This window comes from Euprymna scolopes, chromosome 17 (genome assembly GCF_053919585.1).
Source record: "Euprymna scolopes isolate OS-2025 chromosome 17, ASM5391958v1, whole genome shotgun sequence".
NCBI lineage: Eukaryota > Metazoa > Mollusca > Cephalopoda > Sepiida > Sepiolidae > Euprymna > Euprymna scolopes.
In genome coordinates this window covers 16,021,499-16,037,598 of record NC_136498.1, presented here as the reverse complement: position 1 = coordinate 16,037,598, position 16,100 = coordinate 16,021,499, and the positions used below count along the sequence as shown (strand labels likewise).

General features: G+C 30.8%; 1 protein-coding gene across 6 annotated transcripts in view; it reads right to left on the bottom strand.

Moving 5' to 3' along the window:
* LOC145296688 (ras-related protein Rab-3) overlaps nucleotides 1-16,100 on the bottom strand; it is a 411,003-nt gene that overhangs the window by 270,756 nt on the left and 124,147 nt on the right. The window contains exon 1 of one of the 6 annotated variants that reach the window (XM_080142653.1): nucleotides 14,255-14,573. The exons of 4 other annotated variants lie outside the window; for them this stretch is intronic. Coding sequence is in view for 1 of the 2 variants with exons in the window: in XM_080142652.1 (XP_079998778.1) it covers nucleotides 3,106-3,117 (12 nt within the window). In the remaining variant the exon portion in view is untranslated. Of the gene's footprint in view, nucleotides 1-3,105; nucleotides 3,149-14,254; nucleotides 14,574-16,100 lie in introns of those variants that run through there. One more of the 6 variants, XM_080142652.1, reaches the window with a different exon arrangement.

Genomic DNA, 16,100 nt, shown 5'->3' with positions numbered 1-16,100 from the left:
GGTTGAGGAAAATAACTAGGCTGAGAAGGGAGAGCACAAACCAGATCTCCACTGAAAGAATGCAAAATTACTGAAACCTTGGAAGGGCTTACTGTTACTAAAATTCATAAGATGACCAACAGTCATTGCTAGCGAGAAATCAATAGTAAACGACTGTTGGGTTAGCATAAAACGATTTGCAAAGGTTATTAACAGCAGTATGAATTGCTGAATATTTGGGGAAACAATCACTAGTAATGATTTGTGTAATAATTACTAGTGAGTATGTGAGTGTGTGTATATATATATATATATATATATATATATATATATATATATATATATATATACACACACATATTAGTGATGTGCCGATTCCGATACAATTACTAATTCTGTACTAAATTCTTGATTCCGATTCTTTATAAATCTCTAAATATTTAACCCTAGGAGTTGTTATTTTTCCTGATTTCTGTAAAAAAACACATATGTTAAATATGCAGATATTTTCCTAAGCGTAAAAATACACTTGTGGAGGATGATCTATAGATTTTAGTTTTACTGGTAGTTTAAAATCAATCAATATTTATTATTTTATCATTACTACTAGCAGTGGAAAATTTTGCTTTAAACAAAATCAAATAAAAACAAGACAATTAAAAGAATCGTTTTGGCATCGGAAAATAAGCACCAATATTTTTGATTCCGATACCGATTCCCTCAAATTTGTCGATTTTTTCAGATTCCCGATTCCAATTAATCGTTCCAACACTCACACACACACACACACACACACATATATATATATATATATATATATATATATATATATATATATATATATATATATATATATATATATATGAAGGGACCGCCCTAAAAATTAAGTTTATAAAGTTTATATTGAAAAATATATTTGAAAACTAAAATATATTCAATAAATTTGAACTAATGGAAAATGTACATGACATGAATACAACCACCCGTTATTTGAAAATTCAAATATTTCAGATTTACATTAAATTTGATTCACAGTAATTAGACACCAATTAAGTAATATGTCATGAATTTCAATTGCTTCATATTAGATATTCAAATAACATTGGGTCTTTGTATTATTAAAAAAAAACGTTCACATTTATCCATTCAGATATAAGTACATTTTGTATGAGTATATATATGTACTAGCAGGGAGTGGGGGGGGGCTTAAAATACGCTTAAATATGATATTTTAATTTGTTCAGATTTCATATGTATTATTATAGTCGTGATTTCGAAAGTAAAAAAAATAACTATTTAGATGCCATCAGCTAGAATCGAAACCAAAACTGTAACATTCAAAGCTGGTGATGTTACCATTGTACCAATGTTACATGCATATGAACCAATTAAAGATAAAATAAACATGAATGTACAAAATGTTTAACGACTTTTTCAATTTTGCTCCATTTTTGACCCCTTAAAACCAATTTTAACCGGCTAAAAACCCATAAAAGAACGGCCTGTAAAAAATCCAATTATTTGAGGCCCCTAGCACCGCTTTGCGACTTTTAGTTTCGGAGGAGATAGAGTTTGAACATGTGGGATAGACAGACCGACAGATAGATATATAGCTACATTATATATATATATATTAAAGTGACTGTCTGTGTGCAGAACAGTCTCTATCAAGCTACTCTTTCAAATTTTTGTCAACAGATTTGAAACTTGATATATAAAGGATTCAGATCTGTGAAAAAAATTCGATTCGGTTTTTAGCCAGTAAAAATAGATGCTAAAGGGTTAAAACTTGGCAGATGTAAATTGGCTAAATGTGTATCTTCTATACATGCGGCAAAATACATTTATATGTTTAAAAACGTTACTTTTAAAGTTTTGGTGTGCTTATGGATTTAGCTCAGATTGTAACGAATGGATAGCTGTATCTTTTGGTTTTGATTTTAGCTGATGGCAACCAAGTCATATCTTTTTTTAAAACTTTTGAAATCACAATATGATAATCAATAGAGAATTGGCTCTATAATTAATACAAAATCTGCATAAATCAAAATATCATATTTAAGTGGATTATATGACCTGCCAACCTGCTAGTATATATATATATATATATATATATATATATATATATATATATATATATATATATATATATATATTGTTTTAACAAAACCCAAGACTTGTAAGAATGGGTTGATAGCAACAAATAGTATATTTCATCGTTAGTTACAATTGTTTCAAGACGATTCGGACAAATTCAAACGTTATGTCATTTGAAAATTTTCACAGGAACAGCTTTTCTTCAAACTTCTTGAATAAAAAAAAAACTTTAACAATAAAACATTATGGAAACCATTCCCCTTATAAGGAAAAGAAAACAAGCGAAATTATTTTACCTATATCCCATCCTTGCAAAGTATTTTTTAAAGATGTATATATTTACCTATTTTCGTATCTCCATTAAAAAAAAAAAAATTCAAACAAAATATCATACAATAATTACCTATGTCCATTTAATATATTTTATTGATACTATTATTCATTGATTTCTTAAATTAAATTTCTTTATTTAAATTAATTTTTCTAATCCGGATATATATATATATATATATATATATATATATATATACACACACACACACACGCACACACACACACACACACACACACCAGGTTAAAGGTATTCAAGAGTGATAACTAATGAATTTAATGAAGTTATTAAGAATACTCAATAAAAAAAGCAATATATATTTTTATTAATATCAACAAATTTACATGATTGTGACACTGGACTTGCTAATATTTTGGACAAATGGCAGGTTAAAACCAGAAGTCCTCGTCAAGCGACTTAATAAATGGTTGCTTTTCACAGAAGAAATCAGTTTTCAATATATATATATATATATATATATATATATATATATATATATATATGGCTTCAGAAACCGAAACCCAAACAATAACAGCTAAGATTATATTGAAAAATATATTTATGAATTTAAATAAATAGAAAGGTTTTGTATATTAAATTTAAGATCGTAAATAAGCGTCAATTGTTTCTCTTTTTTTTTTTTTCATTTTTTTTTTTTTTTTGTATTTTTAATAAGGAACAAAAAAGTTTTTACTTACAGAATTACCCATTGTGTTTGGTGGAATTTTTCCTGAATTAATAAAACTAGAAAGTAGGTGGTTAGCACCAATGACTAGCCTTGTTTCAAACCGACCTCATCCCACCAATACCAATCAGGTCAGAGAAGACAATTAGGCAGTATTAACATTCTTTATAGAGCGGGAAATTAATTCATTCTAGGACCAACCCTAAGAAAACATTTAAATACTGACATAGAAAAAAGTATAAAAATGCTTGAATAAACGAAATATTAGATTAGTGTGAGTTCCCCCATTATATATATATATATATATATATATATATATATATATATATAAGCAACCGTGTGTGTGTGTGTGTGTGTGTGTGTGTGTGTGTGGAATGGTCTCTACAAAACTACTTTGTCAACTTTTGAACTTGAAAACTGATATATAGTAGATTCAAACTTTAAGATTTCAACTGTGTATCATAGTTGAAATCTTAAAGTTCGAAAGAAAAACCTATGACTTTTAGTCAATTCAAAGTAGCACTAAGGATTTATGAAGAAACCAAAAATATAATAAAGGAAAATAAAGAATAGACAAGTTTCATTAAATTCAAAAATGCCTACCAAAAACCAACAAAATCAAATTAAACCTTTACCACAAATAAAAACCACAACTTTTCAAATAACAATTTTTCTCCTTAGAAAAAGACAAAGATTATCTGTTATTATTGTGGGCAACCCGATTTCAAAAGTTTTCAATGTAGATACAATAATTTCGGTAGACAAGTAAATAATATAGTTTTGAAGAGAAGCAATGCTAAAATCCTCCCCCACCCCAAGAAATAATAAAAGTGTACTTTGTTTCTATATTCTGGAAACATTCTTTAAATTCCAACGTTTACAAAATATATTTTCTTGTGTAGAAACTACCATTAAACAAGGTGCAAATATAAACTTTAGCCCCAATAAGTCAAAATGGGTGTGCCCAAATGAAACTGCATTTGATCTTTAAGAAAATGAAAGATTATATTTAAAGTGTAGTCACTCATTAAAAACCGTCTATGATGATTTGAAAACTTGGCATAAAATTCTAGAACTATCAAAAAGTTGCCAAATATTCTTGATGGGATGAAAATAAAACTTTCTAAACTGTGAAATCTTTACACAAGGAAAAATGGTGAAGAACCGACATAAGATGCCAGACAAACCTCTCATTGTTACATTGTGACTTGAACAGTCCTGTGAAACTGATGGGCAGAGAAAACTTCAGATAGGCATTGAATTTTGTAGAGAATTATTCCGATTTAATATTGGTTTATTTCTTAAAGAATAAATTTGAGGCTCTGTTAGCAACTAAAAAATACTTGGCTGATATCACTCCTTACAAAGCAGTAAAGTGTATTTGCTCTGACATTGGAACAGAATTTACTAATAGAGACTTTGAACTTTTATTAATTAATCATAGTATAAAACATTCACCACACCAAAATGGAACTGCTGAAGGATCATGGCGGATCCTTTTTGAAATGGCAAGATGTCTACTTATTGAATCTACACCCCCCCCCCTGCCCCAAATTTACAAACATATACATTAAAAGCAGCTGCATATATACACAATTAAGCAAAACTCCATATCAAGCATTTTGTGTTAAAAAAAAAAAAACAAATTTAAGCAGAATGCATATATTCAGTTCAACTCGCTTCACATTCATAGGTAAGAAAAATATTAAATGTGAACAGAGTTTATTTGTAGGCTATGCCAAGGGATAGTTCGGCATCTCTTGTTTTTCCCAAAAGATGTTATCGTGATAGCATTAAGGAGAGTCTGGTGAGCTTTCGTGTTCCTGTTGATAGTTGGAAATCCCTAGTGTATGATCGCAAGCAGTGGAGGGCACTGATATACAGGGGCGCAGAACACTTTGAAGTAGCAAAGATAGACCGAGTGAAGCTCAAGAGAGAATGTAGGAAACACCAAACCTTGCCACCCAATCATGGAGATCTTTGGATCCGTGAGGTGTGTGACTGAACTCTGTTGTCCAAAGCAAATCTTGTTAATCGCACAAAAGTACACGATGATACTGGTTCCGGTGCTATTGGTTTCTTCTGAACCAATGACCGTCTTCAGTGTCATGTCTGCTTAAGAGTATGCAAGTCGCTGGCAGGACTGAAAAGTCATCTTTGGACATATGGACTTTCAGTGACTGAGGGAGTGGCACTCGTCTGACAAGACGTTGCAATCATCATATATATATATATATATATATATATATATATATATATATAGTATAATTGTGTTAACACACCAGGACTCATCAGATTACCAAATTTAAGCAATGTTGAGCCTGGTTAGTACCAGATCGGTGACCATCTGCTTATCTCGGTATTTGTTTCCAGTCATCCTGTACATACACTTCACTTGACACTGGTATTTAACAATGTCGACTCAGGAGTGGTTGGAGATTGCGCACCTAATGCCACAAAAAAATTTAATGTGCAGGCACCCCTTCGTGGGTATCCATAATCTGTTAAAGACTGAAGGAGCCTATATATATATATATATATATATATATATATATATATATATATATATAAATTGATATATGATGATTGCAACATCTTGTCAGAAAAGTAATGTTAGGATAGGCTTAATGTTGCTCATATATATATATATATATATATATATATATATATATATATATATATATATATATATAGGCCTATCCTAACATTGCTTTTCTGAATGAAGGAGCAACACTCATCTGATAAGATGTTGCAATTATTAATATATATATAGATAGATAGATAGATAGATAGATGTTGTTTTGTTTTGGTTTTAGCGATATGCTCTGAATGAATTCAATTATTTACGAAAGTGCATTTTTACCCAAATGCGAGCCGGGAACAACATCTCGCTAGATACAGCCACTCTGATGAGTCGTAGACGACGAAACACGTGTCAGTGGATAATTACATTTTAAAAATAATATATATATATATATATATATATATATATATATATATATATATATATATATATATATGAGCTAATTTAGTAATTTAAATTTTATGATGTAAAATGGTTAAATTTCAAACCTAGAATTTTTATTATATGTAAGACAAAGAATACATTTCAATAAGTATATCTCCTTAACCTATAGGTTTTCGATGTTTACCCATCTCCTCAGAGGAGAAAATATTAACAAATATTATAAATGGTTTATACCTGATTTGCTAAATGCAGTAAACATAGAAAATCAAAATTAAAGTTTTTAAATCATAGAGTAAGGGAAATTATATATTGGTTCAAAATGAAAAAGATATTGAATTTCATATCCAAATTGTATGGTAAATCTCTAAGTGAGAGTTTTTGGTAGCGATGAAGTAAAAGGATCTGATGCGTATCTTGATTCTTCCACAGAACAAGGTAACAATTCGAAGTAGGCATAATTCCTTGGTTTCTCCTTTTGTTAGATGATGAATCCCGTAAATATTTTATTATATAATTATTCCGGTGAAGATGTTTTTTAATAAACATATTTTTTTATATTTATTTAATATTTTTTTAATATATGAGTCTCATGATCCACTCCAAATGTAATTTCAATCTGTGACACTCATCTGACAAGATGTTGCAATTATATATATATATATATATATATATATATATATATATATATATATATGTTGTTTTGAAAAAAGAAAAATGGTGATCAGCGTTCTGTCCCTATTGCAGGGGACATCTTCAGGATATTAAAAGGCAAAATGCAGAAGAAGAAAACGATCAGAGACAATACATAAGTGAAAAGGAAACAGTGTTAGAATCCATACCCAAATCGGGAAGGAAACTATAAATGTGTGTGTATCTTTTGTGTGTGTATGTATTTTCCTTCTGCTCTAATAGTTTCTTTCCCACAACTGCTAGACTTTGGAACTCCCTTCCGGGTTCCTGCTTTCCCAACTGTACTGACATGTAGAAGTTCAAGTGTAATGTGAACAGACATCTTACTACTTAACTCCCTATATAGTATCCCTGCAACTTATGTCCCCGATAGTAACCTCCTACATCAAAGTGGCATTGTGCCTTGTTTGGGGTGAAAATGGAATTTAAAAAAAAATAAATAAAAATATTTAAACTGAAAACGGATTTGAACCAAAAAATGATTGAGATTTGAGTGGAAATCTGCTTTTTCTGGATTTAAAAGAAAAAAAATGGAATCTCACCAGAAGGCGAAGATCTCACATTCCTGTATTTTGGTCCAACATTTAAAATCCATGCAACATAATTTTATATAGTAGATAATAGAAAAAAAAATCAATATAATTAAATATTCATTGTAAGTTAAATGCGGCTCTATTCTATAAAATTTGATCAATAAAATTGTTCTGAGCAATTTGTAATGGAATCATGTGCAAAGCTAATCTTATTCCTCAGGCTCAAAATTGATTCAAACTTTGACTATTCGCAGAATCCTATGCAAATAACAAGTTTCAAAACATTCTCTCAAGGTGAACTTTAATCAAAATTTATTTCCACAGTACAAATGAACTACCTTCATTCAAAATAACATTCAGATCAATTTATTAGGTCATTATCATATCATACATTGTAAATGCCACCCAACTTCTTTACTTGGAATTTATACGGTTCTTTCAAGACTTCTCAGTAGCTGCACCAAAACTTGAGGATGGTATTGTCTAACTAGAATACCCGTCCCAGGACAGGCAAAATGAATTCCTTGAAAGAAACAATTTTGCGACACTTTTATGCTTTTCTGTCTCCCAAAGAGGATTAAATCAAGATATAATGATGTAATCCTACTAAACGTTATGTCTAGAATCCTTTTTTCCAATATTGATCAAAATCCATTACGTAATTTTAATTTCAGAAAATGTCTGAAATTTAAGGCTTAGGGTATAAGGTGTCTCAAGAAGAAAGTGAAATTCAGGGATTCTTGTTTAATTGGTGCCTAACAATAACATATAAAATTTCATACAAATCTGAAATTTTTGACTTTTCAAATGGGAAATTGTGTCCAAATTATACCCTTTAAATACTCTTTGAAAATTAGTTGGTTGGTTGGTTGTTTTTGTTTTACGGCATATCAACCCTTTTCATGTTATTTAATGCCGAATCCAGTGATTTTGAAGAACAATTTTTTAATAGAATATATTTGTTTTTTTCAAGTCGGTTTCTATTTAACCCATAGTTGGGACCCTAGCAAGTACTACCACTCCGAGTCAGAGTGGACATGGGAGCAATGGCAATTAAAGGGTGGCTCCACACTCCCCAAAGCCTGCAAGCTGGGGTCTCACCATCGGATATAGTTTAAGGTCCTATCCAGGCCCTGAAAATTAGTGAAATATTTATTAATTGATATCTAAAACCATATTGTTAAAATTTTATAAAAATCAGAGGTACCTGAATTTTCATAAAGAGCTTCCATCATCCCCTCTTTATCTCCTTCGCATATAACTAAATTGAAGTAACTATAATCTATATTGCCCGCCCTTATGCCCAGCAGCTTTGTTCTAAAATTCATAATATCCAGTTTATTATACTAGGAATAAATCCTGTACATACAAATATATAAACATATACACATACCTAATTTTATATATAGATGATGATGTTTGTTCATCGCTTGCTAAGATGACTGTGATCATGCAATTGTTCTGTGATGTTCGAAGATGGCTTGTTAGACTGATTCAAGCTCTGAAGTATTTCCCACGTGTTGAGCACCTATGGGATAATTTTGTATCAGAGGTGTTGACTGCTCTGTCTTTTCTAATGTCACGTTTTCTCTTGTGTTCATTGCATGCAGATTCAGCAATTGTAGCCCCTTTGTGAGTTACGACATGCCAGAAACATCTGTCTTGGGTTAGTTTTTCCCATGAGTTAGAATACAAGCTAAACTGTTTCAAATTGTCCTTGAACCGTTTATGCTGTCCTCCGACAGGTCTTTTTCCTTTTCCATAAAGGAGCTATTTTGGGAGCCTTGAATCAGGCATGCGGCATATATGACCTGCCTAATGAACGTGGACCTGCTGTAACATGGTGTATATTGACGGAATGCCTGACTGGGCTAAAACGTATTTGTTTGGTATCTTGTCTTGCCACTTGATTTTCAACAATCTATGGAGGCAGATCATTTGGAAATGGTTCAATTTCTTGGCATGTCTGGCATATACAATTCAAGTTTCACAAATATACATGAGGATGGTAAGAATAACAGCTTGGTATACTTGAAGTTTGGTCTGCAGTTGAATTCCTTTACACTCCCATACAGGGGTTCTGAGATGTACAAAGGCAGCACTAGCCTTGGCTATCCTGCAATCGACTTCATCGTCTATGTGTACTGCCCTTGACAGTTCTGCCAGGATTGGCTTTTGTGAGAAAAGCAGTGTCTAAAACAATCTACAGATAAGCCTCTTTAAATGGAAACTGTCTGACCATTAGCTCTGATGGATATCTCGAGTAGTAAACTTCTGGGCGGTCAAATAGTGACCACTGACAAAGGTTAGAATTAGTCAAAGGCGTAAAGATTCCAGAAGATGAGAAAGAGTAGGCTGTACAATCGGTTTTCTATGGGTGTGGCAGATAGTTAGAGTTGGAGTTAAATAATTGAAGCAATCTGTTGTTTGTTTGTTTGTTTGTTTGTTTGCTTTATCTTTTCCCTCTCCGGGTAAGTAGGGTTCTTGGGGCTTTTAGCTAATCTAAGATAGTGGGTGCCATTTGATACTGCAAAGAATAAACAAATAAACATCTATTTCTTTATAAACTGAAGTTGTGGTTTTTATAAAAGGGGGAATTCCTTTGTTACAGCATTGACTGAATCAAACAACAACTTTGGACCAGCACAATGTATTGGATGACCATGACCTGTGCAACTAATGCATATTCTTATAACAAATGTCTGTAAAAATATTAACATGAGTTTACAAATAGGTTCCTCTTTAGACTGGAAATCATGCCAAGACCAACCCACCTTGAGAAAAATAATGTTTCTAGAGAGGTTCCAGATAAACCCCTTTGAATGAACACTGTCTAGCCGTTATATCCAGTGGATATACCGAATAGTCAGCTTTTGGGTGGTTGAATGATGACCACTAACAAAAGTCAAACTCAAAAATTTCCAGTCATCAGTGAAGCGATTCCAGTAGGTGACTAAGGGAAACAGTTAGAACCGACTCTCTGGGCAGGACAAACACAGTTTGTTTTTCATCTATTGTTTGTTTCTAAGCTGGATTAGTGGTTTTTGGTTGGACGAAGAATTCCTTTGATGCAGTACTGAATGGATTAAACAACAACTTCAGATTAGCACAAGTGAGACGATCACGGCCTGTGCAATGAATGAACAAGTGCATGTTTATAACTATTTTTTTTTTCTTTATCTATTTTTTAATTATTTCAAAATGTTACAAATTACATTTGCTTAGATTTTTTTGTTAAAAATCTAACAATACAAAAAAAAAAAATAATTACAGCGTATGTCAATTTCCATCTTTAGCTTCAACTGGTTTCTTGCTGGTATTAAGAAAAATATTTGTGAAAGTCCAGGAAAAAAGTGCTACTTAGTATTTGCAGGAGAGAGTCAGTAACTATGATGAATGCATTATTGTTTTTGTTAACAAAAAGCATTAGATTTCACTTTAAACTAATGCTGAATATATATATATATATATATATATATATATATATATATATATATATATATATATATATATATATAAATTATTCAGAATAATGAAATACAATAAATCTACTGGTGTGCAAATCCAGTGATTATGAGTCTTACAAAATATTATTGGATGTAATATTTTATATAAGACTATCTCAGCTAAATAAAATTGCTCAATATACTAGATAGAGCAAATAAATCATAATTTAAGAATTTAAAATTTGTGATTTGAAAAAGTTAAATTTCAAATATAGAAATTTTATTGTATGCAAGACAAAGAATACAGCATAGCAAAATATATTTCCTTAACCCATGAGTTTTCAATGTTTATACATCTCCTCGGAGGATAAATATTAGCAAATATTATAAAAAAAATTTGCACCTAATTTGCTAAAGGTAATAAACATATAAAATTAAGTTAAATGTTTTTAAAGTTTTTAAATCATTTTAGCTACATAGAATAAGAGAAATTGGATATTTATGCTGCTGCAAAAAAAAAAAAAAAAAAGGATATTGAACTTCAAATCGAAAGTGCATGCTAAATCCTGTAATGGAAGTTCTTGGTATTCGGCAGGTAAAAAGATCCAACGCGTATTGTAATAAATTTATTATTGGGTAAAGGAAATTATTTTACTATATTGTATTCTTTGTCTTGCATACAATAAAATTTCTATATTTGAAATTTAACTTTTTCATATGTGTGTGTATATATATATATATATATATATATATATATATATATATATATATACACATGTCTGTATTTCTTACTTGAGTTAATCGTTTAATGATGTATATAACAGTATCTTTGATATCTAATGAATGTGTGTATACAGAGAATAGAAATATTCATTGTGCCCTGTGTCATTGTATATAAAACGTTCATTATGTGTACAGCCACTTCTTGACAAATACATGTAGTTAACAAACGTGACACACAAACTTTTAACGACAGCTTTTCACAATCAAACGATAACAATATATCTACTTATCTCAGACTAAAAGAATCACACATCTTCTTATTGGTCCTAAAAGAACGCCATAACAACGAGTTATATTTACATGGATTTTATTCATCTTATGGATTCCCATGTCAGAGTTTAGCATGCTGAGTCTCTTTCTACATCTTCACTCGTTCTTCCCCTTGCTGCTTCCAACAGGGTTTTTCACACATCTGTTCGCTAATGCGTTTCTTGCCAACTCCCTAGTTTGATCCCTGCTAATTAACTATTATGTCAGAAAAACCCAACCATGTATACAAGGATACAAACAGGTGACCTCTCACATTAGCCAAAATATGTTTACTTCTAACCAAATTCCACAATTATTCTGAAAATTCCGAAATCGACTTTATTTAATATCTGCTTAAATTCCTGACTAAATATTCGAAGCTATAAATACACATTTTCCAAAATCTAATTGTTTTATTTTTCTAATAATAATAATAATTGATTAGGTTACTGGTCAATATCTAACACGCATTGTTTAAAAAGAATATTTATGCAATTTTTTTATGATATTATGTTGCATTAATTTATGTAAACAAGGACTCAAGTTTGCCCAGCTGGGCAAACTTGAGTCCTTGTATCAAAAATATCCAGTAAATAAAACATTGTTTAGTAAATCGTTATTTTTTTGCATGTTTTTTTAATCTCCATACACCAAACATGGATATAAATATCACTAAAACATCTGCTGAGTCATAAGCTTTATTTCAGTACCTTACTTGCCTGGGTGGGTTGCCGGTAGGCTGCGATAAACCACACACACACACACACACACACACACACACATTAGGAAAATTTATAATAAGATTTATAAAACATGTACTCAGTTAAAACAAAAATCTTTTAAACTTACATAAGAGTTGAACTCATATGGTAAAACCTAGTGCCATAGTAACGTGTACTCTATCCATTCCTTTTTTTATCAACCAATCAGATGTCTCTATTTACATGTGAACAAACTTCAAAAATAAAATAAACTTTTTAACAGTGTAAAACATACAAGTTGTTTTCATAAATATATTTCCTAATTTTTACCAATTGGAGTAAAACTTACCAAAATATTAACAATAAAAAATATATATAAGTTAACTCTTACTTAAACAACAAACACACAAGTTTTACAAAAAATAAAAAATATACACAGATTTTACTTTAAAAACTAATTCCCTCTACCTCCCAAATCTGTAAATAAAGCATCCGTATACTCGAAGAGTAATTCCTACTTTAGTCACAAAAAAAAAACAAGGAAATATTTTGTTGTGTGTCTGTTAAAAGTGAAAAAAATTGTTTTCTTTATCTGTTGTATCATTAGTTATCAAGAGGAAGCCTCCTCTTTGTTGCTCATAAAAATTAAATCTGCATATGCGATTATTCTTTACTTTTTTATTATCATCAGTTATTATAAAGATTAATCAACCTATTTGGCATAATGGTAAAAATATCTGCTAATATCAAATCATACCAAAGATTTAAAAAAAAAAAAAATGGTACTTGATGCCCCCTTGCTAAACATTCAGTGTTACAAGGTGAGGATCAAAGGCATGATGAAAAGAAAATATCATATTCCAAAAATCACATAAACTGATCAAGTACTTTTATTTTTACACAGAAAATAACTTAAGTGAAATCTGTTCCAATGTCCTGATATTAAACATGTCTTTTTTTTTTTTTTTACACAGTGATCACCACTTATCAAGGCCCGGAAGCTACTCAGGGATAAGGGTAGAAGGACCCCACCCGTGTCTTGCAAGTTTTAATTATTTTGAGTTATTTCCCTTGTTTTCAAGATGGTCTTGTGATATTGTCACTGTTTGTTTGGCCACAGAATTTTATTTTCTTATTTAAAAAAATCAATATACATGATTTTTTGTGTACAACATTTTCTTTCTGTTACGGGTAGATATATCATACAGATTTTTCTTTCTTTCTTTTTTATATGAATGAAATTCTGGACAATCACTGTTTTTTTTATATATATATATATATATAAGTGCCATGTTTGTCCTTTGCTCATAAAAATAAATTTGCATACGTGATTATTGAAGCAAGACGGAACTACGTACATTTTAATTTATTGTATAGAAAGCTAGACACCTAAATATATGAGTGTGTGCGTGTGTGTAAGTAATCGTGTTAGTAGTCAATAACAACTCTCCTAAAAAAAAAAAAAAAAAAAAAAAAAAAAACGGCTTACTGTGATTAAATGGTCAGACTGGTTTATTATACAACCTTTAACAATGCGGAAGGTGATTCGGTTTCAGAAAATTGTATATGGGTCACATTTCTAAAAGGAACCAGAGAGAGACAGAGAGAGAGGAGGAGGAGGAGGATAGGACAGAGATAGATAGATAGATAGATAGATAGATAGATAGATAGATAGATAGATAGATAGACAGCGATGGAAAGTCAGAAAGAGAAAAATAAGAGAGGGATTTATGTCCAAAATGTCACTTGATAGTTTTTGACCACCCTTGTCTAAATATATAATCTTGCCTACCTTTGCGTTGGAGGTGATCCAATGTTGGAGGAAGAAGCCACACTACCAGTAGCCGAGGGAGTGTCAAACTGAAGATGTACAAGCAGTGAGCCTAGGGAATGGTATTGATTTGCACTGATGTCAGAGCTCTATGCTTTCTAAAAAGCATTGATTCTTTCTGGTTATTCTAGTGAGTGGGTGTCTACAAGACAGCACAGAAGTGAGTGAGAGAGAGAGAGAGAGAGAGAGAGAGAGAGAGAGAGAGAGAGAGAGAGTATGCGTGTAGGTGTGCGTGTGTGAATTCACATGGTTGCATACACGTGTCTACTAAACCAAATGTGTGTATATGTAGGTTTTGAATAAAATGAAAGACAGAAAAAGAAGGGAACAATAAAGTATAAAAGAAAAAAGAAAGAAAGAACTAAGAAAGAAAGAAAGAAAAAGAAAACAAAAGAATAAAAACTAACTTAAAAAAAAAACCTATCCCAAAATGCATTTTTACTACTTATCATTAAATCATGACGGTAGTATTAGAGCGGAAATAATTGTCTATTTGATATATATATATATATATATATATATATATATATATATATATATATATATATTCAATTTTCACCCCAAACAAGGCACAGTGCCACTTTGAAGCAGGGGGTTACTATCAGGGACTTAATTTGCAGGGGCATTATGAAGGGAGATGAGTAGAAAGATGTTTGTTCACATTACACTTGAACTTCTGCATATCAGTAGAGTTGGGAAAGCAGAATCCCGGAAGGGAGTTCCAAAGACCTGCAGTTCTGGGGAAGAAACTATTGGAGTAAAAGGCTTTCTTGCACCTAGGGATCTCTACTATAAAGGGATGAGACTTACTAGCTTGTCGGGTTTGTTGGGGGTAGTTATGTCGAGGAGGTATATATATATATATATATATATATATATATAAAATGAAAATTACAATTGAATTTACCAAAATGATCCAAGATGGTAAAATTAAAGTAAATTATAAATATTAAAGAATTAATATTTATAAAATTATCTCAGCCAGATATAAAAGCTTGATAAAACCAAATAGGAAATAGAGCTTATAATATGAGCAAACAGTTAATAAAATATGTTAAAAAACACTTTGAAATGAGTTAAAAACATATTTAATCTGAAAAGGAAACACTAGACAAATATATATAGATATATATATACATACACACCCACAGATAAGCAGAAAGCACATGCAGTGTCTAGAATTCCCAAATGGTCACCCCTGGTACTAGACAGGCTCAATGTTGCTTAACTTTGGTGATCTGAAGAGAATCGCTGTGTCAGTATGATTATGCTGTAGAACACACACACATACACACACACACACACACACATATATAATATTGAATGAAAGATTAGTAATAAAAGTTATAACTTCATCATATCATCAGAACAATAAGGAAAAGTAAAGGGGAAAATTAAAAAGAAAAAAAACTTTTAAGGCCATGGCATTTCGAAGCTAAATGCTTCTCATCAGAAAAGGAGAAAGGCCAGAATTATACAAAATGCAAATATAGAAAACCTGGTTTAATGACATTTAGATATGAAATGAGAATAAAGGAATAGTATAATATGGTAAAAAGTAATTAAAGTAGCGTTAAATTGAAAGGATAGGATATATGTAGATAATAGTAAAAAAAAAAAGCATTGAGCTTCGAAATGCTATGGCCTAAAAAGGTTTTTTTCTTAATTTTTACCTTTACTTTTCTTTATTATTCTTATGATATAATAAAGTTATATATAAATTTTATTCTTCGTTTTTTATGTAATATTATTGCTTTTGTTCCCCTTCATAGTGTTCAGCTTTTCTTATCTTGATAAGTTTCTACTA